Source organism: Ostrea edulis, chromosome 5 (genome assembly GCF_947568905.1).
Source record: "Ostrea edulis chromosome 5, xbOstEdul1.1, whole genome shotgun sequence".
Classification (NCBI taxonomy): Eukaryota; Metazoa; Mollusca; class Bivalvia; order Ostreida; family Ostreidae; genus Ostrea; species Ostrea edulis.
The window spans coordinates 10,844,041-10,870,107 of record NC_079168.1 but is presented as its reverse complement, the minus strand read 5'-3'; the positions used below and the strand labels follow the sequence as shown (position 1 = coordinate 10,870,107).

General features: G+C 33.8%; 1 protein-coding gene across 8 annotated transcripts; it reads right to left on the bottom strand.

Moving 5' to 3' along the window:
* Positions 1–336: 336 nt before the first annotated feature.
* On the bottom strand, positions 337–25,977 carry LOC125651909 (WD repeat-containing protein 93-like). 8 transcript variants are annotated; one of them, XM_048880758.2, is made up of 22 exons: positions 25,564–25,976; positions 22,557–22,758; positions 21,137–21,204; positions 20,072–20,122; positions 19,154–19,229; positions 18,683–18,789; positions 18,496–18,588; positions 16,920–17,004; positions 16,697–16,711; positions 13,405–13,585; positions 13,044–13,114; positions 12,785–12,805; positions 11,089–11,166; positions 10,133–10,264; positions 9,644–9,857; positions 8,238–8,298; positions 7,385–7,541; positions 6,792–6,975; positions 6,354–6,480; positions 5,640–5,669; positions 4,747–4,789; positions 337–515 (listed from the first exon to the last, which is right to left on the bottom strand). In XM_048880758.2, the coding sequence occupies exons 1-21, from the start codon at positions 25,819–25,821 to the stop codon at positions 4,787–4,789; spliced, it is 2,214 nt and encodes a 737-aa protein (XP_048736715.1). In that variant the 5' UTR covers positions 25,822–25,976; the 3' UTR covers positions 337–515; positions 4,747–4,786. The 8 variants fall into 8 exon arrangements, with proteins under 8 accessions (XP_048736715.1, XP_048736713.1, XP_048736710.1 ...); XM_048880756.2 differs by lacking the exons at positions 4,747–4,789; positions 20,072–20,122 and adding an exon at positions 20,777–20,803; XM_048880753.2 differs by lacking the exon at positions 4,747–4,789.
* Positions 25,978–26,067: the final 90 nt, after the last annotated feature.

Sequence of the window (26,067 nt, the reverse complement as noted above, 5' to 3'; positions counted from 1 at the left end):
AAATTCATACCATCAAAGTAGTTAAATATTTTTCGTTTCTTCATGATCGGAAATGTGCACAAATCTGCGATTCATGAATTAACAAAACAAGGCACATCTTTCAAAAATATTAAATGGGGGAAATTATTTCTTCTTTTATCGTTTTTTTCTTCTTTTCTTTTTCTAAACAAGAGACCATGATTTACCTTTATGCCCCCCCCCCCCAAATCTGCCACTGATAGTAGGCCCACATGCTGTTTCATTTTCAATTCTTTTAAACTATTTCTATAGAAAGGGGAGTTTTGTTTCTTCTTCCAGGAATCGCTGTCATAGTAAAAGAAATAAAGGGAATCCAAATTCATATTCAAAATACAACAGTTAATTTATTCACATATGATAAAAATTATATTACAAAATATCACACTGGACGGAAGGTTTTTGGACAGTTTTTTAATAATTGTGTCATTATTATTTTTTTTTCAATTCCTTGAAAATCATTTCTGGAAAAATGGCGACCATCCCATTGACCCGGGAGTCTGAAATAAAGAAAATAAAACATTCACACCTCGTCAAATTCTAGGTTTACTAAATATTTCTTTTATAATAATACGGAATATTATTGGTGCATTTTTTCCTTTTCTCAAAAATTATATACTTTCTATACTAATAAATACCCAAATTAATGTACAAAATGTTCACTTTTTATATGCATGTTCAGCTGTATATTGTATTGAGAAATCAATCTCGTGATTGTAGCAGCGAAATAAAGCCACAACAAAAATTACATGTATATATAAGCATGGTATATGAAAAACATCTACAGGAAACAGATGTATTGATATATATTCATATATATATAACAGAAGAAAGGTGAAATTTATGAAAATACTTGTACAATGTATAAAGATAGAAAGAAAATAAAGCCTAACTATTGAAAAACGCACGCAGATATAAATGCACGCATACATTCTACGTAACACTTTGGTTAAATATCCGCATACTAGGTATTTATTAAGATGGTAATACAATATTGCAACAAGATGCTCCGCATGTCATATAAACTTCGAATTTCTTTTCAAATTTTTAACCTGGTTAAAATATACTTGTTTTGTTGTTTTATTTTTCGTCCATGTGCTTGTTTTGCGTTTTTAATTGTAAGCTTTGTTTTTAGTATTTATTTTAACGTTGTCTATTTTCAATGAAATCTGTAGCATGCTGAATAGATTATCTGACGGAAATTATTGACCGTTCTGCAAACCGTGTATAGCACTTTGTAAAATGACTTGTTTATCAAAAGAGGTCGTATTGATGAGCTTACGAAAACTTCGCAATGGTTGACAAAATACAAAAGGAGAATGGCTAAGTGTCGCCATGCAACCTCCTTAATGAACAGAAACATGAAGAATAATCACACGGAGAAACTTCAGCACAATACCTCCACCATCAAGCATGAAGAACACGCATCACTGACGCAATAGTTCAGGATGGATTATTGGAAATTTGAAACGTATACCTTTGATGAGTTACGCGTATGTACAGGTACAAATCCTGCATGTATAAGGCCAAAATAAAAATATTGTTTGTTTCCCCTCGCCCGACCGAGTCTGAAAATTCACACCGACCCATAAGTTTTTATTACGCCATTCTGGTGAAGTTTTTTTTTTTAATTTTAAGAAAATTTCAAGGTCGTTTCTGGTGCAGATCAGTATTTTATAATGACAAAAATTTTCTATATCTTCTTTGGTTTCGATCCAAAATAAAAAAAATAATAATACGAATACAGGAGGTGTTCTGGTCCGAAATCTAGAAATTTCGCCGCCTCCAGCTGGAGGCAGCATTCTCTGGCTGATTTCAAATACTTACAAGCCGAATTCAATTTTAAGCTCATAACTAATCAATAAAACGATTCTTCTTGTACTTACTAATATCGATTTTATGGGTTCTTTCATCACATAAACAGTCTCTTGAAAACATTTTATCAAACTGTCGAGCTTTGTTTTGAGTCACGAGACTCGTTTGCTCAAATGGCAGTGAAAATTCGGTTGACTACAACTGTTGGTTTCTGTTTAATATCGAATTTTGGATTGATATTTTCTTTTAATCGATATTAATAAGTACAAGAATCATGATTGTTTTATTGATTAGTTACAAGTGAGTTTAACATTGAATTCGGCTCGCAATTCGGACTAGTGATCTGCAAGATCGAGATGGAGAAATGTTGTCTATACGAGGAGCGAGGAAACAAGAGAATTCGGGGCATCCAGTGTGCAAGTTGTGTTCTTCAGTAGGGGAAAGTGCTGATATTTCGGACGGATGCGATATTTTTGACAGTCAATCAGAAGCATTCTGAATTTAACTTATTTCTGAACTAATGCTATATTTACAAACTGGAAAACACCTAATTATATGCACATTTGTAACTCAGCTCTGATTGGTTGATGTCATCATCCATTTTGTTTGATAGGCAAAATCAAGTCCCGTTGAAACGTTTTCTGGTAAACTAGATCTACCGATATCATTTAAAAATATAATCAAAATCACTATCATATACAAATTAAGATAATGTGCAAAAAACAAAAGAATAAAATGTCAGTGAACCATAAATAAAAGACAGCAACCGCGTTTACCAATTTTATAACACCATGTGTCCAAAACTAACACCATTGTCCATAGTTGCAACATTCTCCCTAACTTTATTTAAGTGTTAGTATGTGGCATAAATAGCAGAGAAAATTCTGATGAAACCCAATGTTCGTCGAATCAACCAATATGTATACATGTAGTCCAATGCCTAAGTTTAGTGGTTAGATAATGAGCATTTCCAAAATACATGAAGTACTGTCCAAAATATCGACACCTTCCCTAATTGCAAAACGTGGCAATCAAAGCAGAATTTACGCGAGAACTGACTATACGAGTTTGATGAGGAAACATGGATGATGTGATTCACGACGTTTGGTATCGGGCATTGTTAATGGTTATGGGAATTTCATAATAAATAAAATTCTGCTAGCTAAAAAAACAAAAAACTTTTTACCTACCTACCGACCTTCCTCTGAAATTTAGGGTCGGGAGAGGGGAAACAAACATATTTTTAAATGTGGCCTAACTTCTCCGCATACTACCCATAATCCTCTGCGTCTATGTGTGTGTGTGCGCAAACGAACTCTGACGGAACTTTGAACTTTTGCGTAAAAAAAGAAGACGGCAAAACTGAAACCACAATGTGGGCGCGAAAAATAAATGTAATCAATAAGAATAGGACGAACTTACGATGCCATTAATGCAATCGTAAATATCTATGGAGATGAAATTAACTGGTGCAACGAACATACCCCTGACAATAGCGGGTGGCTATACCGAATAGAAAGAAACGCTATTGACGGTAATTTACGACCAAAATAAACTCCACGAAGCACTCTGAACTGTGTCAAATCAGTACTATGTTCAAATAAATCACTTTTAATTGGTCATCTGTCAATAACACAATTGTTGGAACACATATTTTGGGATGCAGATCTCACTTCAAGCTTTTCCATCTATTCAAGTTAGGAACATTACACTTTCATCCCCCTAGAAAATACATTAATGCCATATAACATATTTTAGACTGTGATGTGTCGCCTCGAGTTTATTATACAAACATTCCTTTTGATATGAACCGTACATTAACAATTTCATGACTCTAAGAAATGTAAGGATGACAACATACGGACGAGATAGCCTAGTTCTGAATACGAATTTAAAACTTTAATTATTAAATAAAATACAGCTCGTGTGGTGGCATATTTCTGCCATCACTTGTCAGATAATTATGTCGACTTATCAGATAATTATGTCGACTTGTCAGATAATTATGTTGACTTGTTAAAATAAAATCCTCGTTCATGTTTTCACATCTTTTAATTCTGATATACTAAACTGTCATTTTCAGACGTCTACTTTCCGTCTAAGTATCTGATAAGTTAACATCGACATAATTATCTGACAAGTCAACATAATCATCTGAATAGATTATGTATTATGTCAACTTGTCAGATCTTTATGTTGACTTTCATATCACTATGTCGACTTGTCCGATCATTATGTCCACTTGTCAGATCTTTATGCCGGCTTTTCATATCATTATGTCGGCTTTTCATATCATTATGTCGACTTGTCCGATCATTATGTCCACTTGTCGAATCATTATGTTGTTAAGTGGATGGCACAGTTTGGTCGTGAAAACATTTTTAAGATTACTTTTAAACTTTTTTTTCATTTGACAAGTGCACCAAATTAACTGACAAGCCAGATAATAACCTAACAAGTGGATATAAGTAGCTGACAAGTTGACATAATTTATCTGACAAGTTGACATAATTATCTGACAAGTCAACATATTATTGTTTTTGTTATCATGCTGTGGACTTTTTTTTCCATATAATTTTGTACATAAATATTTGTTACCTTTTTTCTTTCTTTCTTTTTTTTTTTTAAACTTTTTTTTTTATTTCAAGGACGTACATGTATATCTAAAACGGGATATTTTCGTCGCTAAAATCCAGTTGTATATTACACTGCAAAAATTGACCCAAAATGAAAACATACAAATGTATAATGCATATGAATCAAAGTAAATTGAAAGTTCAAAGAATAGACAGTTTTCCGATTTTGCAAAAGACGTAAGTGAAGGGGCACGTAGCGGAAATGACGCACATACAACACAAAGCGAGCAAAGTCATACAAAAAGCAAAAGGCTGTAGCTGTGGCAGTGTTACAACAAACCTGATAACATTTGATAATCCAAAACTTTGTTTGTTTGTTTTCACTGAAAGAGATATTTAACATTAGGAAAATGAGAGAACACACCCTTCCATTTCATCTCTGTCTTACTGTGTTTGATTTTGAAATCTAAGTATATCTGCCATACAGAGACAATCAAGTAGTTGCTGACGAATGCACAAATTCCCAGTTTGTATGTAGGTCATTTGTTAACAAATTGACCTACTGATACAGATACATAATTGATGGAGGAACTTGTACTTTAAGTGTAAAACTTGTAATCTGTAGATGGTTCAGATCTGTCACAGACAGGAACATGCTGCCATAATGGGCTTTATCTGGCTTCAGGTTGTTTCAAGCAAAAAATTGAAAAAGCAGCATATTGCTGAACATTTTATTACAAGTGTCGGAGTAGTTAACGATAATTGCCATAGGCTACCTGTCTGAAAGGTAGTTACGGGCTCCCACAACTTATTGTTCAGCGTGGGAACTATAAATATGACACAGCACGTGTACATGTATAATTATGCGTCTTTTTAAAAGTGTAAACTTCTTCAACATACATTTGAGTAGTTATTGAAAAAGAAACAAGTTTGTTTTAATCATACTTGCATATTTATCCATAGATATATAGTATTTAACACTCTTTTCATTTACAGTACAGAAATACAAGTATGCATACAATGTTCAGTTTGTATTTCAACTCGCGGATTTTTTATTGTATTTAATAGGTGCACATCTATTCTAAAATTAAAAAAAATTTGAATAATTCAAAATGATTTAGTATTCTAATTACCGAATCATAAAATATCAACTAGATAACTCATGAACAGTTAATTAAGTGCTAACAAAATGTCCACAACGGTGTACTGATGACGTATGTATAGTGTACCTACCTGAGAAAAATTCCTGACGTGTTTGTAATGCTGAAATGGAGGAACATACGGTCAAATTACAATTGTATATATTCTAAAACAAGAACATACTGTCAAATTATAATTGTATATATTCTAAAACAAGAACACACTGTCAAATTTCAATTGTATATATTCTAAAATAAGAAAATAGGTCAAATTACAATTATATATATTCTAAATTAACATATTCTTAACTTTTAAAAATTCAAAACGTATATCGTTATAGGAAGACAAGTATATAATAAAATAATACAGTTTGGCGAAGATACCCAAGACATTTAAACCACAATTGAAAAAAAAAACAATTTTACGGGATGCCATCTTCTGAAAAACAAATTAAAGGAAAAAAATGAACAATGTTACACTTAATGAACCTCTGATAAATTCTGACAGTTGTAATTGATACATACAATGTACCAGTTCAGACTGGTTGGCATTGATACAAACCACTTCAGACTGATTGGCATTGATACAAACCACTTCAGACAGGTTGGCATTGATACAAACCACTTCAGACTGGTTGGCATTGATACAAACCACTTCAGACTGATTGGCATTGATACAAACCACTTCAGACTGGTTGGCATTGATACAAACCACTTCAGACTGGTTGGCATTGATACAAACCACTTCAGACTGGTTGGCATTGATACATACATGTACTACTTTAGTTTGATTGTCATTGATACATACCACTTCAGGCCGGTTGTCAGCCTTTTTCTCTGCATGGTCTCTGTACTGAAGAATGCTCCATATTTCCTCTTTCAAATTCCCCCACCTTTCCTGCATTCGAGATTTTCTGAGACCTTGCTGGGCAATCCTTAAAAAAGCAAATAAGACTTGCTATTACTCATTTTCAAAGGTTATCAGTCACATTTCACTGAGAGAGAGAGAGAGAGAGAGAGAGAGAGAGAGAGAGAGAGAGAGAGATGGTGTTCCATTTGCTTAGGAGGAAAGAGTTTGAACCACAGCATCATAGATTCTGATAGACTTCATATATCCATGAAGGGATGAAGGGGTGGATCCAGAAAAAAGGGTTGTTGCAAACTTACATATATGTAGTATGGTACCTTTGCACCTCAAAAGGGGATTTGTATTCCCCTTCAGACAAGAATATACTTGGAAACTTGCCTCTCTTTCATCAAAGCCTCGATTCTGTTTTCTATTTTGGCATGGACTGTCTGGTTCACTTTGTCCCTCTTCCTGGACATGTAGGAGTCTAGGGAAGGGAAGGATCTGATCTGGTACACAAACAATGCCCCCGCACACTCTGCCTGGTCCCCGCCTTCATCCTCTCCGTAGTCCTTATTGTTCCCTGAATTGAAGAAGTTATCATATCTGTATAAATTACCAATAAACAAGACAAGATTTACAATGGAATGTTGGAAAACTGACAGAAAATTCTACCAACAAATCTGCTTACACAAAAACACCACAAAACACCATTTCCACCCCCAATATGCTCCTGGTCCAATCAGTTTAAATTTTCTTTACTTTTCAAGAATAGAATGCTGTGAGGAAATCTGTCACTAATACACACATACACACATAAACATTTTGAATACATCTATGCTAGGAATTTGAGATTTGAGGGGGGGGGGGGGGGGGGGTAGAGGGGCTCAAAAACGTAAGACTCTTCACTAAACTTTATCAATACCCAGAGGTGATTAAGCTAGGCTACTTAATTGAGTATTCTAAAACCTTTTTAAAAATAAAAATCTCACCTTTCAGAAACAAAATTTGCCCCATTGCTCCAACAGCAACTACAGGATCCCATGGAGCCATGAGTTCATGTGACTTAGGTAGAATTGGTTCACATAGAACTGTCCCTTGCAGTGAATCACGGATTTGAACCTTTCCAGATTTCAGGACTGTTATCAGCTGAAAGTCAGAATATCTCAAGAATCAAACCTGGAATAATTCTATTTTTCTTTTACAGTTTTTTTCTTTTTTTGAATGCCGATTCCTTTCAATAGTAAAGTCAAACTCCAAAAGACCAATGAACAAGCACTTTATCCTGGGTAAATTTACTAGAAATATAGCAAATCCTGGAAATAAGTTTATAGAATTTTAAGTTCATTGCAACATTTAATTACTTTGTTTTATAAAATGACATCCAAATAGACAATGGAAAAATTCTAATTGAAAAAACTCGATCACTAATTTAAACCTTTAGCTTTTAGTGAAAATCATCATAATAATACGTTAAAGCATAATGAAAATCTAATCAAGTGAATATCATATACAAAGTCAATTCATGATTCCCAATGTATATACACATAGGCATAGAAAGCAAAGTCTCCCTGATGAAGAGGAAAACATTTGCCATAAAATACCCTGCTTTCATACCAACCAATCAGAAGCGACAATCTAAACAGAGCAGGTTTCATTCTTCAAACTTTTCAGGGGAAAAAATGTTTGTCCATGGACGAATACTGGAAACACCAACCAATGTATTTTGAGCATGAAACTGACTATAATTACAAATCCATGTACCGGAACACAAGTTACTAGAAGTAGAGGGGGGGGGTCGCCTATGCTCTTGGTTTTGGAACAGACAAAGCTAAAAGTACTCACTAGATCTTGGATCCCTGGGACAGGCTGAACCATAGTGAATATGTCATTTTCTTTCTCTACTCTGTAACATAATGCATGTATTCATGTAATGCCCTGGCAATACTATACAGTTCATCAATTGGGTAAATTGACTTCATGTAGAGTGATATTGATTAGGTAATTTGACTTATGGTGGAGTGATATTGATTGGGTAATTGACTTATGGCAGAGTAATATTGATCGGGTAATTTGACTTTTGGTGGAGTGATATTAATTGGGTAATTTGACTTATGGCGGAGTGATATTGATCGGGTAATTTGACTTATGGTGGAGTGATATTGATTGGGTAATTTGACTAATGGTGGAGTGATATTGATTGGGTAATTTAACTAATGGTGGAGTGATATTGATTGGGTCATTTGACTTATGGTGGAGTGATATTGATTGGGTAATTTGACTTATGGTGGAGTGATATTGATTGGGTAATTTGACTTATGGTGGAGTGATATTGATTGGGTAATTTGACTTATGGCAGAGTGATATTGATTGGGTCATTTGACTGATGGTGGAGTAATATTGATTGGGTAATTGACTTATGGCAGAGTAATATTGATCGGGTAATTTGACTTTTGGCGGAGTGATATTAATTGGGTAATTTGACTTATGGCGGAGTGATATTGATCGGGTAATTTGACTTATGGTGGAGTGATATTGATTGGGTAATTTGACTTATGGTGGAGTGATATTGATTGGGTAATTGACTTATGGCAGAGTAATATTGATCGGGTAATTTGACTTTTGGCGGAGTGATATTAATTGGGCAATTTGACTTATGGCGGAGTGATATTGATCAGGTAATTTGACTTATGGTGGAGTGATATTGATTGGGTAATTTGACTAATGGTGGAGTGATATTGATTGGGTAATTTAACTAATGGTGGAGTGATATTGATTGGGTCATTTGACTAATGGTGGAGTGATATTGATTGGGTAATTTAACTAATGGTGGAGTGATATTGATTGGGTCATTTGACTAATGGTGGAGTGATAATGATTGGGTCATTTGACTGATGGTGGAGTGATATTGATTGGGTCATTTGACTAATGGTGGAGTGATATTGATTGGGTCATTTGATTAATGGTGGAGAGATACAGATCAGGTAATTTGACTTATGGTGGAGTGATATTGATTGGGTCATTTGATTAATGGTGGAGTGATATTAATTGGGTCATTTGATTAATGGTGGAGAGATACAGATCAGGTCATTTGACTTATGGTGGAGTGATATTGATTAGGTAATTTGACTTATGGTGGAGTGATATTGATTGGGTAATTTGACTAATGGTGGAGTGATATTGACTGGGTCATTTGAGTTATGGTGGACTAATATACATGTAGATTAGGTAATTGAGGTAATTGAACTTACTGCGGACTGATACAGATTGGGTCGAGTTCCAGACCGGGACCCGTCATTGTGACATACAGCGCCCCATTGTCACACAAAATCAGCAGGTAAGCAGAGGCTTTAGTTCTGTATGGCTGGTAATCGTCCAGGTTCTGGGGGCAAATACTGGGGTCCAAAAACGTTAGTTGAGCAATCTTGACTCGGTCCAAAATGTTGACAACGCCTCTCTGGATACCTACACAACATGATGAAGGTCTAAATTTCACACTGGATAGTAATGTATGTCAAGAACAATTTAGTTGACCAAAATAACTGACAAAAGCTTCATGAAAAATTTGCTACTCTGATAAAGTTTCTTGTAATAGGACTACATTAACAGTATATTTGTCATCTGACAGAAGTAATGGCATCAGAATTCAATGCTAGGATGCAGGCTTGAATGACCCTCTCTAAATTCAATGAAAGAGAACAATTATTTTCAAATCACATATTCTAACTGACATTACACACCAAGATATCGATCCCAAAGCACAAGATTTCCATTTTCAAATCCAACAGCCAACAAGGATGTGTCATCACTTACAGCTGATGCTGTCACAGGGCTGGTGTATGGCCATACCAGGTCAGGCTTCACTTCAAAATCTATCGATAATTAATAAATCTATATATAATCAATAAATCTATAGACATCAATAAATCTGTAGATAATCAATAAATCTAGGCTATAGATAATCAATAAATCTATAATCAATAAATCTATAGATAATCAATAAATCTATTTATAATCAATAAATCTATTGACAGTCAATAAATCTATACATAATCAATAAATCTAGGCTCTAGATAATCAATAAATCTATATATAATCAAAAAATCTATAGACAGTCAATAAATCTATAAATAATTAATAAATCTACAGATAATCAATAAATCTATACACAATCAATAAATCTATAGACAGTCAATAAATCTGTAGACATTTAATAAATCTAGACAGTCAATAAATCTATAGACTGTCAATAAATCTATAAATAATCAATAAATCTATAGATAATCAATCAATCTACACAAAATCAATAAATCTATAGACAGTCAATAAATTTATGGATAATCAATAAATCTATATATAATCAATAAATCTATAGACAGTCAATAAATCTGATTCACTGCCCCAGAAAAATGTTATGTGCACAATTCTTTTTATGAATACAGTATATACATGTATCAAAGTTGTGTATTAAATTGATTTAATACTCCTTAATTTTTTTATCGATTTGATCATTGATTTATGCATGGGTCATATATGAAACATATTAAAAATGATGTCATATTGATTTGCTCTTTGTTTGTGAGGTTCACCCTCATGATGCATATCCTGCACGCCACTAACCTAAGTTGTACTGTAGCTTGAATTTATGAAGATGCATGTTAGCTTTAATGATAAGCACATACTAGCTTTAAAATACCTTTGTGCTGTTTTAACAGTGAGTACTGCATAACATGAGTGGATCCCTTCCACCAAACTGCAATGGTTGTTGGCAGTCCTGACACAAAAAATTGGAAATATTGCCATAATTATGTGGATAAATACACCTTCATACGTAAATAGACTACAGAGAAAAATTGCTTCACATTCCACTATAAAATATTGAATTGAACATATTTTATTGTCAAGATATTAAATACAAAAGGATTAAAATAGTTTAAAATACTTCAGTAACATTATGCACAAAGCTTTTAAATAAAGACATTAGTTCAAATAAAATAAATATAAATACAAAACAGTGTATCAGTGGATTCTAACTGGGAATTCTTGGACTTTACAAAACTGTCTGCGAAGTCCTTACTCACATCTAACTATAATAACATCAAACTGTGTGATTCATTTACTTTAGACTGGTTGTGGTAGCTCAGTAGTAGAACATTTGCTTTGTAACCGGGAAGTCGTGAGTTCAAGCCCGGTTCATGCCATGGCTGTGTCAAACCATATACATAAACATAGGTAGTGATTGCTCCTTTGCCAAATGCTTGGCATTTAGAAGTGAAAATCACAGGTCTTTCAAATATGACCTAAAAATGGAGTTCCCATATTGCGGCAGGCGTTGGCACGATAAAGAACCCTCAATGATACAGCCCTGAGCACTAAGCATAGGTCTAAATTGGCAGTACTTTACCTACCACTGGTGACATCTCAATATGAGTGAAAAATTCTCAACAGGACAAAAAATTAACAACAATTTAATTTACTATACCGGTAGTCACAAAATTTGATGTTATTATTGCTAGTTAGTTGTGACTATAGACTTTTTCCGATAATTTTGTAATATACATTGTTGCAATAAGAATTTTACCTAATACTTACATTTTGTTTTTTGGGGAAAAAAATTATGAGAAATCTTATAATACAAGACTTATTAAATTATATCAAAACTTCATCAACTTCTACTTAAACTAGAAACATAGATTTGTTGAATTGCCCCTGAATGGCAGCAAAGTTGATAATGGCCAAGGTTAAAAGTTTTTCAAATGTAAGTCAAATCCCAAGGTTAAGGTCACAAATTTAGGTACACATAAAAGGTCTTGTCACAAGGAATACACAATGTGAAATATGAAAGCTCTATCACCAACCATTCAAAAATTAAGGACAAGGTTAAAAAAATTTCAAAAGCAGGTCAAACCCCATGCAAACTCAAGGTCACATTTCAAAATTTTGATACCCAAAGAAAGTTCTTGTCATCCATTCAAAAGTCATGACCAAACAGACTTGATGGATGGATCTAAAACTCGGATTACAGGGGCATAGAAAAAACTTCCAGGACATACACAATTTTACATCAGCTAAATATCAATACACGGGTATTGTCAGATGATTTTCACATCATCACACTCAATATATATGCTAGGTATGATGACTGCTTCATTACCATAAAAAATTGTTGATATTTCATTTACAATAATGAGAAATTTTCTAAAGGAAATCTAACTGACTAGAAATTTAAAAGCAGCTTTTTGTTATGCAATTTTATAAATTAAAAAGTTACATAACCTATTAAACCTGTAAATGGTTAAAAATCTACAGACATAAGCATTATTTGAGGGTATATGCAAAGGATATACATAAGCATGGTTATTTCTTATTAGCTATAGATTAAGAAATATTACTCTTAAGTTCATCATCAGTCTCTGAAATAAATACAGGATGATCATAGTCAGGAATATACAAATAAGGGTCCTCCACAAAAAGAAAAGCTTTTTAAAGTAATTCATATGAGAGAGAGAGAGAGAGAGAGAGAGGAGAGAGAGAGAGGAGGGAGAGAGAGATTGCAGATACACAAGTTTTATATATACATGAAATATGTCTTAAGAAAGCATTTTTTAATCTGACTGATTGAATGGGACAACTGGTACACATAAGGCATACCTATCTGACTCTGTTGTTCCAAACCAATGGGAACAAGTCGACCAGCAGTCATGAAATGGAAATTCACATCTCTGTCAACATGAAAATATTTGCTATTAGTTTATCATAAAATTTCAATGTATCAACAACTTCAACTGATTAAAACATTTTCTTTCAAACATTCACAAGAAGATGAAAAAAGTGAGTTACTAAATATAAAATTTCACAGAGACAACAAAATAATGCCCCCCCCCCCCCTCCTCCCCATCCCATCCTCTCAACAACATTAACACAAAACATTATAACTTAGAATCACATGGACAAAATTATGAAGACAAAGCAAGGTTTCACCACCTCACTGACCTAAAGGTTAAACACTTACTCGAGAGATTCGAGCTCATCTTCCTTGGGTAAATAGTCAATAAGGTTGTCATGGAGATGTGCAAACACTTCCTTCCTCATCTCTTTATGACTTGGTGTCAGTATGTGATTTACACCTGTTCCAATTACCTCCCCTGTATCCACCTTCTGACAAGCAGAATACACTGAAGAGGAGGTGTTCCCTGTCAATCGATCACAAACATCACAATCACAAATATCACAAAATTGTTCATAATGGCATGTCATTATTCTTTATATATATATAGAAATACTAATTAAATGACGATTCTCGGACATTTTATACAATATAGTGCTTGTGGGATGTATAACATAATTATCAATCCAACATCACACAGTCATGACGTCATTACTCAGAATAAAGAAATACTACAATGAATATAATGAGTCCTCTGATATAATGTAGAGATTGTGGGAAGAACTCCATTACTAACTATAAGTAAACATAAAATATGATGATATAATTATGACAGAATAAAACATATCTAATTGTATTCCATATATTGCCCTTTGAAAGTTTCTTTCACCCCTAGATATGAATCATCTGCAGGAGATAATCCTTAAAAATGAACCTTCATTGGTAATTGCTCAGTAACTATGGTTATTTAAACAAACACTGGTATATAAACATGCATGCACAACTTTTGAAATCAGCGAACACATGTTCTAAAAGAGACAAAACAGAAAATGCCTACCTGTCCAAATTCTACGTCCTAGCAAGCTAAACTTCAAAATATTTATTAACAAGGCATCTAGCACCTAACCATAATGCTCGAATACTCATACTAATGACAAGTGCTTTTGTGACCTTGACCTTTGACTTGTGTCCAAAAACTGCAAGTGTCTTAAATCTATTTAACCTTCATCTACATGTGTACCTTAGTACGAAAATGACTAGGTCTGAAGTTTTAAGCAATATTCCATCTATACAGTCATATGCATGTAACGATGTTGTGAATTTGACTTTTCACTTAGTGACCTTGAAATATTTAGTCAGAGATGTCCTCTGATCATCATTTACATACATGCTAAATCTAAAATCAGTATGCAGAAAAACACATCATTTAATATATTGCACAATCCTAAAGTCATTATCTTGTGACCTTGACCTTTGATTCTCTGACCTCAAAATATACTTGCACCTTCCTTTGCCTATTGACCACTTAATTACATGATATCAGTTCTCTGGGTATAAAAGACTAGATTCACTAATTACAGGTGTGGACAGACAGTAATTATTACAGTGCTCCCACATCAGGTATCTGAGGAGTCAGGTTTTTTTTCATAGGTATCGTGGGCTACCTTAAAAGTTACTATTCATAAAGAAGATGAGGAGATGTATACATTATTATCACATTTTACAAAAGATTGTCTCTGTTGAAAGACATACAAAGTGTATCCTGTGTGGGAAACCAGAGATGCTAGCTGTGGCAATCATTGGTTATAATCCTGATACATATAAATCAGTAGGGTACAAGTTGCTTCATAATAACTTATTGTAATTATTTTTGATAAGTAAAAAATATGAAGACACTTGATATCTAGTGCGTGCAAAGTTAGAATCTGTAGAATATTAGTAATCTATATGCAATTTCTGAGTTACCTATTAGTTATTTCCCTTTATTGAGCTCTTCCATGCAGTGAGACACAAAAAATATGTGGATACAATTATTTTTATCATGATGTTCGCATATTATCAGAGACATATATAACAGAGATTAGCAACTCCATTAAGTCTCATATTATCTCGTGGTCCCGTTTTTCAGTAAAAATGCACACAATGCTTGATTTGATTTACATTATTCCTATCACTAAAACATTCACAATACAATATTTTCAGAAGATGTCTCACTTCAAAATAAAATGAACATGAAGTTTCAAAAAGGAGTGTTATATGTATATTAGTTTTTTATGAATTATTCTACCAATTCACGTATGACTTTGATGAAGTATACCAAATAAATCTTCCCAATATGGGCTGGGTGAATTTATTCAAAAGACAAAAATTAATTCCATGCAGGAAGGTTTTACAGGACCACGATATGAATTAGGAATTGGATAGTTGATACTCTGATTTTATGGGAATTCTGCCCATAACTCGTGGTTTTGACTACAAACTCCACATGATTTTAACATTTTATGATTAAAAATCTTTAATTCCAAGATTTTACCAAGTATGAAAAAAATTTATAGACAAATAATTTTTACATGACAGTGCACTAGTACTGTCCTTCCTAGGCATCTGATCCCACCTTGTTTGCCCTATATATATACTCTTAATTTAATATTCTTATAGGAATTATGAGATTGATTATACGGTTTCAAATTTTCACTTTTCATCCCTTAATATTTACATTCACTGAATCTTCTCTCCTATATTTCTTTTGAAATTGACATTGCATGCTATTATCATAGACAATGAATGCATGTTTGTTGCAAACTAGTTTGATCCGGTTTTTTAGTACCACCTTTCTGTGTAATCATTACCAAATATGGAGCGTCATCAAGGTCAAAGGCTGCATCATGGCTGTTCCATTTAACGAATGGGTCAACCATATGATATTTTAGTACTTAAATCTAATTTATATTTTTCAAAAATACATAAAAATATAAGTATTCACAATAAAATGTCTTTCTTTGCTTATGCGGGTTATGAATTTTTTCTGCAACCTTCATTACCCAATGAAACAACAAAGAAATCCTTTTATTATTTAAATAACTTCTTACTATGGTCATTTTCAATGTGTGTTATCCATCACATATACATGTACAAAAATGACTGTTAGATGACTTTCGTCACTAAATACGATCACCAATTTCTACAATACAACCTGTACTTTGTATAGATTTTCGCTTTGCATAAGCTTTCGAGGGATTACTAAATCATAAATGTTACCCAATCACAGAAGAGCTAAACATCTCATAGATTTCAAATTATAAATTCAGTGACTGAAATTCAGATGTGCAACAGCTAGTGCATGTGAATTAATATAAATTATAAATTGTGCTTTCGATTCATTTAGAAATCATTCCTATAAAACAGGGGAATAGTCAAACTCTGCAACTGGAACTAAATGTTATGAGGAATATTTCAAAGGAAAAAAATAAAGTATATCACTCAGAGGGAATAGTGAAGATATGTTACTTAGTCACCTTCACCTGAGGGCAAAAAAAAAAAAATTCAACAACGTAGAGAAGTATGAACAATTATATCAAGAAAATATAATGAATAGCAGGAACATGAACTATTAATTAAGTCAAACAGAAATGTTTACCTTTTTGTCTAAGTTCTGAAAAGTTAGTCTTCTGATAAATTATCAAATTTCGTTTTTCGAATGCATTTTAATACTACATAAAATTTACTGACCACAAATACAACTTGATGCAGCTAGATGAAAATAAAAGTTCAAAACAAATGATCTGATAGAATCTTTTGTGTTCAAAGGTTAAAACTGCCTTAGATCTGCAAAGACTGATCTCCGAATCAGAATTACTTACCCGACATAGAGGGAGGGGGTTTAAGCTTCATCACTACAGAGGTAGGCGACAGTTTGGGCACATGCTTTTCTCCATGACTGTCATCCTGACAATTAAAATTCAAGTTGCCAGTTAAACATTACTAAACAGTTATAATCGATTACATTTTCTAAATCTCTATTGCATGCACATTCAGATGAATATAATTATTATATATACAAGTATTACTCTAACGATGATTAAGATATATAATTAACATATCTGCGTAAATTTGCTGAGACAGGTTTACAAAAACCAAATGACTTAATTGTAATAGAGTGTTTACTTTGGAAACAGTCATATTCTTTACATAAAACAATTTACAGTGGAATAATTTAAATTTGTGTGGACCAGTTTTCATGGATTGTGAAGATTTGACTGTTGTGACTGTAAATGGTTGGGATGTAATTTCATGGATTTGGTTTTTGTGCAATGAAGCATAAAATGAACTCCACAAAAATTGAGCTCACACAACTCCACAAAAGTGGATAAGATTGAGCCCACACAACTCCACAAAAGTGGATAAGATTGAGCCCACACAACTCCACAAAAGTGGATAAGATTGAGCCCACACAACTCCACAAAAGTGGATAAGATTGAACCCACACAACTCCACAAAAGTGGATAAGATTAATTCTGCAGTAATAAAAATATACAAACATGCAATATTCAGGGAATCAAAAGTCATGATCATGTAAATTTCCTGAGATAGTCAGATTTCAAGTTATGATAATTAAACAGTAAACATTTTTTTTAGCAATATAGATGTGTGTATATGCAGTAAAACTGCCATGTTCCCACATGTATATATACATGTATAATTGCAATCAACCAGATCATCAGTCGTGCAATTTAGCATGAAAAATAGAAATTATATTCTTTTGATGTTAACAAAAATCTTGTAAAATATACTCCAGACAGTATGTGTATTCTCTGGAGTGAAGAGAATATTCACTCAGAACAGCAGTGGAAGGGAAGTAATTCTAACCAATAATCTGTCTTCCTTTGAGATGGGTTTGGCAGTACGTAGAGTCAATGGCAGATTTGTGGACAAAAAAAGAGAGGGATAAAGAACAAAACTAAATGGATACTCTGAGATCAGCAATATTTTAAAATATATGACTTTCTTGTTTGATTAAATGTAATGAACTGTATCTCTTTTTAAAGAATGCATGGACATCATGCATGTGTTCTTGCACCATTGTTTTACATGGTGAAATCCGTCATCAGAACCAATAGTCAGTCTTTCTTCTCTTACGAGATAAGAGAAGCAAAACCTGCAATGAGTTTCTGATGATGAGAAAAATTAAACCACAATTCAAACTATTGATTAAAGTACATGCTTTCATAACTTTGGGATTTAATTGAAAAAGAGGAAGTACATGTAAGACCTTTATTTCTTACAAAAACTGTAATATTTTAGTTTACTGTCCATCTAGATGATATTACTCATCTAATTCTGTGTTTCTTAGTCTAATGAAAAATTTCTAAATTAGCTATATGGTAAAAATAATTGATGAGTGCATGGGTATGAAATAATTTGTAATGAGTAAACTACCTGGGGTGCAGCTGGGGGTGGATCCCCTTCGTTTTGAGGTGTGGGGGCATCTTGATCTGTTGTGGCTGCTGTTTCTGTAGTCTGGTCCTCCTCCTATAATGTCAAAAAAAAAATTATTAGGTCAAAAGGAACTCAAAAGTTCAAAGCTGAGTGCAATGCAGTGACTCTCTCTCATTTTGTAACATGCCGTTTTCTCTTCTTTCTTTGTCTGTGCCAGAACAGATTCCAATTCGTGAAGCCATGCATCTCGGGGAAGTTTGTATACTTCTAACCACACTTCAGCTGTTTCTGGGTCTGTAAATAGAGAATTGATAATATACATACATATACAGTCAAACATCATTATCTCGAACTGGATGGGACCGAGAAAGAACTTCAAGATATCCGAGGATTCAAAATATCGAGGGTAAATACTTCAAAAATAAGTGGCTGGGACTTCTGAATCACTTCGACATATCCATGGTATTCAAGATATCGGTGTTTGAGATACCCAAGTTCAACTGTATATATCTATCTATATAATTATATAAAGAGAGAGAGAGAGAGAGAGAGAGAGAGAGAGAGAGAGAGAGAGAGAGAGAGAGAGAGAGAGAGGTGTTGCAGCAGTTCATACCCTCGTTTATTTTCAAAAATGAATTTACTTCTTAAGTGTACTCACTTTCATATACTGCCCCTAGGTAGTCCCCATTCCTGGATGCCTCACACTTACTGATGTTCAGCTTTGTCCCACCCTCCTGCAAGGAAACATACATTGAAGATATTAGTATCTTATATCACCTTTCTCTATTTAATATGCTTAAATGCATGTGCAGTGCAATATTAAACAATTAAGTGACACATTTTAACATTAGTGAATGGGTAAACCTTCACTGATAATGAAATGCAGATTACAAAAGTATATATTTCAAAACTCAAATTGCAGATATCACAAATCTAGCACACACTGAGTAGGTGAAAGTATCTGTGTCAAAGCATCTAAGTTTTTCAAGCTTGGTACATTTTTGCTATAGGCCTAAAAACTACTATTTGCATATACATGTAAATGGGAAAAAAGTACAGCAAAGCTTGTCAATTTAATTTACATTGGAGCCCAGAGGACTTCATATCTGTTTATACATGCATGTATGAAAAGAAATCACAAACTACAACAACACAGTAATATCTCTGTAAAATACATTACTTCATTTTTTAAAGTCATAATCAATGAAATATATTTACCAGCCTGTACTTTAAGCAAACAATTCAAACCTGTGATAAACTGTTTTCACAAAATATTTTAATCCAGATATATTTTTTTTCACATCAAACTTGCAGATGCAGCGATAGACATTAACTTGCCCAAACATGATTTTAAATTGCAGGAGTCAATTTAATATTATGAAATAAATGTTTTATTCTTTATGGTTGGTCCCCCCCCCCCCTTTTTTACTTGTATGAATCATAAAACCCATGTAATATCTATATTGAAAAAAACCAAATCAATAGAAGAAAGTATCTTTAGTTGTCCCGGGCAATTGTCCAATGTCTATCTCTTAGATACTATCTAGCTTTTATTTACTGCACACACATTACTCACTGCATGAGCAGGGTTAGAGAAAATAGGTCTATGAACCCCGCCTCTACCTCTCTGTTAATATATTTATCAATGAGTGCAAAAAATGGTTAGTTCATTTAAGTGCTTCAACTGCTAGAAAGCATAAAAACTAAATGTGCTACTATTAATCAACTAAATAATTCACTACAGTTGTTTCAGTTTAGTACATTGAATATACCTTCATTACATTAACTACAGCATACACTATATGTAATGCGCACAATTTTTACAGTAAAACATGGTTATATTGAACCTCCAGGGCCAGTGAAAAACAGTTTGTTGGAACCAAACATTCTTATATCCAATAAAATTATTTTATTTTCATAGGGGAATAAATATTACTTCGCAGTATGCATGAATTTGTTTTAAACATATTCATTATAAGCATGTTTTACTGTACAAGTTCTCATTAATAATTATTCTAAGTTTTACTTCCAGTAAAATGTCATAAATTGCATGCATACAGTGTACACATATTTTTCAAGATGATTCTTTTTCTTTCAAATTTTCATTATTAAAAGATACAAATAATGAAGAATTTCTCAATATTGCTTATTTTTTGTAAACTTCAATTTCATTAAAGTCCTGTGGTTTGTTCAAGCTTCCCATTTCTTGACAGCTCTTTTATTAAGCTAGACATTCTTGATGTTAATTAGCGAGTTTTAAGACAAAGACACTGTTGAATACCTGTAATTCACTCCCAAAATCATCTGACTATAAGAAGTTGGTGAAAATGAAAACCTTAAAGAATTTATCCATTCTACATCCAGTACATTCATCTCTCTCTCTCTCTCTCTCTCTCTCTCTCTCTCTCTCTCTCTCTCTCTCTCTCTCAACTTTTCAGTGAATAAAGACATCATATCGCAGAAAGATACACAGCATATTCTCTATTATGTCATCATCCGCAATCAAAGAACCATGATACATACTGTATTTTAAAAGTGGATATATATAGTTACTAGGGATCACAAAGGTTGATGGATACGAATGTGCAAGAGGGGATACACTATCAGTGATTTTATTTGAAGGAGGAGAACAATTTCATACCTGGAACTCATTCAAGATCTTCACAAAGTAAAATTTGTCACCTCCAAATATCAGCAATCGGGCAAACCCTGTGAGAATAATAATAAATGCCAGATATGCAAATAATGCTTCATGATAATTCGATATTCCAAAAAGCAGTGTACATATGCATTAAATTAAAAGAAGATGTGTTTGTGAAACACTGATGCCCCCCCTACAGCAGCAAAGTTATGGTACCCAAAGAAAGGTCCTGTCACAATTAATGAAAACACATGTGAAATACGAAAGCCCTATCACCAACCATTATAAAGTTATGGAAAAGTTTAAAGTTTTTCAAAAGTAAATCAAACCCTGAGGAGGCAAGGTCACAAGGTCAAACATTTTGGTACCAAAAATAGGCCTTGTCACATAGAATACACACATTAAAACAAGAGGCCCATGGGCCACATCGCTCACCTGAGTCACCTTGGTCCATATCAGAAGACTTTCCATATCTATTTGCATGTAAAACCGTAGTCCCTATTATGGCCCCTACCCCTGGAGGACATGGTTTTTGCAAACTTGAATCTACACTATGTCAGAAAGCTTTCATGTAAATGCGAACTTCTTTGGCCCAATGGTTCTTGAGAAGATTTTTAAAGATTTTAAAGATTTTCCCTATATATTTGTATGTAAAACTTTGATCCCCTATTGTGGCCCCATCCTACCCAAGGGGGCCATGATTTTAACAAACCTGAATCTGCACTATATCATAAAGCTTTCATATAAATTTCAGCTTTTCTGGCTCAGTGGTTCTTGGGAAGAAGATTTTTCCTATATATTTGTATTTAAAACTTTGATCCCCTATTGTGGCCCCATCCAACCCCCGGGGGCCATGATTTTAACAATTTAGAATCTGCACTACCTAATAAAGCTGATCTATAAATTTCATCTTTTCTGGCCCAGTGGTTCTTGAGAAGAAGATTTTTTAATGACTCTACTCTATTTTTACCTTTTCTTGATTATCTCCCCTTGGAAGGTGGCCTGGCCCTTTATTTTAACAATTTAGAATTCCCTTTACCTAAGGATGTTTTGTGCCAACTTTGGTTGAAATTGGCCCAGTGGTTTTTGAGAAAAAGTCAAAAATGTTAAAAGTTTACAGACGGACGGCAGAATACGGGTGATCAGAATAGCTCACTTGAGCTTTTAGCTCAGGTGAGCTAATTATGAAAGCACTGCCACCATCAGTTCAAAAGTTATGGTCAAGGTTAAAGTTTTTGCAAACAAACAGATAGACAGACAAAAACTACTATATGCCCTTGATTCTTCGATGATGGGGGCATAAAAATATGAATATTCTACTGGTTGTTTATTGATTTCATGAATGAATTGATTCAAAATTATTCTTGACTACAGAAAATTATGAGATATTTCATTATAGTGATTTGAAATTGATCATTACCCATATCGTCTATGGTGACAATTAGATAAACTTGCACGCCGATTAAGTAGGCCTTGATGTAGTGTATGTCCACGCTGTCTTCCTCCCATGTGGCCATTTTCTCCTGTGTTAAGACATCAACTGCTGCCAAACCTCTGGGAAGTCCAATGAAAATGTAACGTCCATCAACACTGTCACAAACACAGCATGCACGTCCATGGCTCTGAGGAAATCAACATTATGACTGATAATTCCAATTTGAAATCAAAATCATAGATTTCTGATCTCGCCAAGGGTCATTTATCAAAATTCTGGTAATTAAGATCAAACAAAGAAACATTCATTGGGGTATGCATATATGTACATAATACCAATATTTCTTAACTTCCATGCTGTGCAAAAAAGAAATAAAATATGTGGAATGAATTATGAGCATTTAAAATCATATTTCATGATATAATTTCTATTCTCTTTAATATGAAAAAAGCATATATGTTCAAAACTATCTGAACATTAGACTTATAATATTTATGGCAGATTTTTTATAATTGTACGATAACAATCATGGTGGGTTTTTTTTTTTATCCATCTTTATATTCATACTAGTATATTAACATTTCCATCGTTTTGTTTTGATATCTCTGTAATGATAGCCATTTCCTCATGAATGTGTTACAGTTGTGAACAATGCGTGTACAAACCTTGATAATACAGCATGTCTGACAGAAATGAAAGTAGAATGTAAATACACTGTGGCACTATTTCATTTTTGAAAATACATGAAGATATAATAATGCACTTCATGAAAAGTATGCTGGCATGTATTGTTACTTCTTATTGTAAGATATGACAGTGAGCAAATTATCAAGTTGACCATAATTGGTCTTCATTGTAACTCATTCGAGTAAAAACTGCCCATATAGCCTGGAAACATTATTAAAACTTTTAACAGTCAGACTTCTCTTTATAAAACACAAGCATTTTTCTTTGAGGCATTATTTGGTTAATATTCTTTTATATATACAAGTATCATTACTTCACAGCAAGTTACGTCCTTTTGTGCAGGGTTGGTAAAAAAGTGGTCAATATGAGTATTGACCGGGCCAGTGGTCAATGCTGGTTAAAACCAGTCAATACTGGTCAATAGTGGTTAATACTGGTCGACTGAAAATTATTTGGTCATTATATAGTCTGTGTTATTTATTTTGAATGTTTAAGTGACCATTATGGTAAATACTGTAATTCATAACATGCACTATATCAGTTTATAATGTACTTATAAGTCATAATATTAAATAAATAATGTACAAAATGACTGTTGAATTGGGGATGATGTAAAAGTTTCTGTTCAAACTCCTTAGTTTAATAAAGAACTACCTATAAGTATTGTTTCATTAATCTTCATTTTAACTGTTGAATAAACATTTGATGGGGTGGGTTGGTGACGTTTTCATAACAATAACTGGCACACTGGTCATCTCTGGTCCCAGCCTATGCTTATTAACACCTGTCAACTCTGCTTCCTATATGTGCTCAGGTAATGTCCAGCTACCTTTTATTCTTAATCTGCCCAGGTACATGTATTAAAAGGTCTGTCTCCAATCGTCAAGCTATATGCTACAGAACTGTGACCCTCTGGTAGGTATACTGAAGATATTTCGGTCAGTTTCAGCAAACCAAATATATTAAACTTATGAAATTACATTTGATTATCTAATGAAAAATATTAATCAACAATTGATCCTTATAATGAAAAGACTTAATTTATCTTCATCTTTGCAAGAAATGTACAAAAATAGGAAAATCACAATTGACCATTATTGACTAGTATTGACCATTTGGGGAGTATTGACCGGGACGGTTAAAACCACTGGTTAAAACCGGGGCCGGTTTTAACCACCCAACCCTGCTTTTGTGGGGTCAACCAAAGGTTAATCGGTAAAAAATCAAGTTTTCTTTTTCTCCCCTTTCAAATATGAATTGTCAAAATCTACAAACCAAAAAATTACAAAGGCCAATGTAGGGAAATACTACTTTTTAACCGGGAGATGATGGACAAGGGATGTAACTTGTGCAAAATGTTGATATATGTATAGGAGAGGAGAAAATCTTTAGCTGGACCAGGAATCGAACCTGGGACCCCTAGCTGCATTACTAGTCAGGTGCTCTAACCATTGAGCTATCAAGGTCGATATCCATGGTCCATATAGCCCTAACTGCTACATTCCTCCCTCCTTTATTTTGTATTCATCCTCAAAGACACATTAAAACCAAGATTCTTTTCGCCCTTGGCAGGACAACCTGCAGAGCAGGGGTGAAAAGAGGCACCAACTGTAGTAGAGGAGAGGAGAAAATCTAGCTATGGTTGGACAGTTGATATTGGCCTGGATAGCTCAGTGTTTAGCTAGAGCACCCAACTAGTAATGCAGGGGACTCGGGTTCTATTCCTGGTCCAACCATAGATTTTCTCCTCTCCTATACAATAATTATATAGTATACATGTGATACTGTATTGATGTTTATACATGTACAACACAGTCCAACACCTTAGTACAACTTTTTGTCAGTTTTAAATTAAATGCACATAAATTTATTTCAAACTAGCATCAAGCTATTAAAAATAGCTTTGTAAAGCCAGATAGCTAAATCAAGAGAGTTTGCTAGAGCTGGACCTGAATTAATCTCAGCGAGATTTGTCGAGGCTGAATATTTGGACTGACGCCTCTTCCGAATCTCAGACCAGTTTCACCCATTTTAATCGCAACAAGCGGCCAAAGTTCAGGCAAGATTTCCTGAATCACTTTGTGTGACACTGGTCTGAGATTCGTAAGAGGTGTCAGTCCAGATATCCAGCTTCGACAAATCTAACTGAGATCTGAATAATCAATCTATAGTTTATCCTACTACACATGCAACACTACACAGTCACGCAATTTGAAAATCTCTGAAACAGATTAATTTTGTAATAAACAAAACAACACTCAATACCACATCAAGAAACTCCTAGTATCACACGAAATATTTGCACCTTCATTTGAGTTGAACACTCATACTGTGGTGGTCGGATTTTGCGGCTTTCCTCCAAACGTTCGTTTTCACGTTTTTCAATGATTTCCCACACTTCATCATACCACAGTTTGAGCACTTTGTCTATCATACGATAAGGCTGTGGTAATCTATCCACAAGTTGATCGGGATCTGTGATATAGTCTTCATCATCCTCCAAAGGAAACTTGTCGATTGAGGGAGGAGTGAAATTAACGTTCTTTCTGATGTAAACAGGCATTATGGGCAATGTACATGCGTAAGGATCTACAGTTTACATACAGAATGCAAATTGTTGTTATTAAAAAATGCTTATGTGTCCTTTTTTATGTTCATTGCAGCTAATGCATCTCGTTTCCAAGCCACTTTACCTACCGGAAATGAAAACAAAGTCTCGCAATAAATGGAACTGCGAGTCCGAACAGGCTTAAAAAATATAATTTTTTTTCTTCTTCTATTTCTTTTAGGCATGTGGATTTTAGGAATT

Excerpts from the sequence above, each read along its gene's own strand:
- LOC125651909 (XM_048880753.2), bottom strand. The coding sequence starts at position 25,821 with ATGCCTGTTTACATCAGAAAGAACGTTAATTTCACTCCTCCCTCAATC. Across the intron at positions 11,167-12,784 it reads GACTGATGATGAACTTAAGA|GACTGCCAACAACCATTGCA; the intron begins GTAATATTTCTT and ends TTTTTGTGTCAG. Across the intron at positions 6,481-6,791 it reads GAGGCTTTGATGAAAGAGAG|GATTGCCCAGCAAGGTCTCA; the intron begins GCAAGTTTCCAA and ends TGCTTTTTTAAG.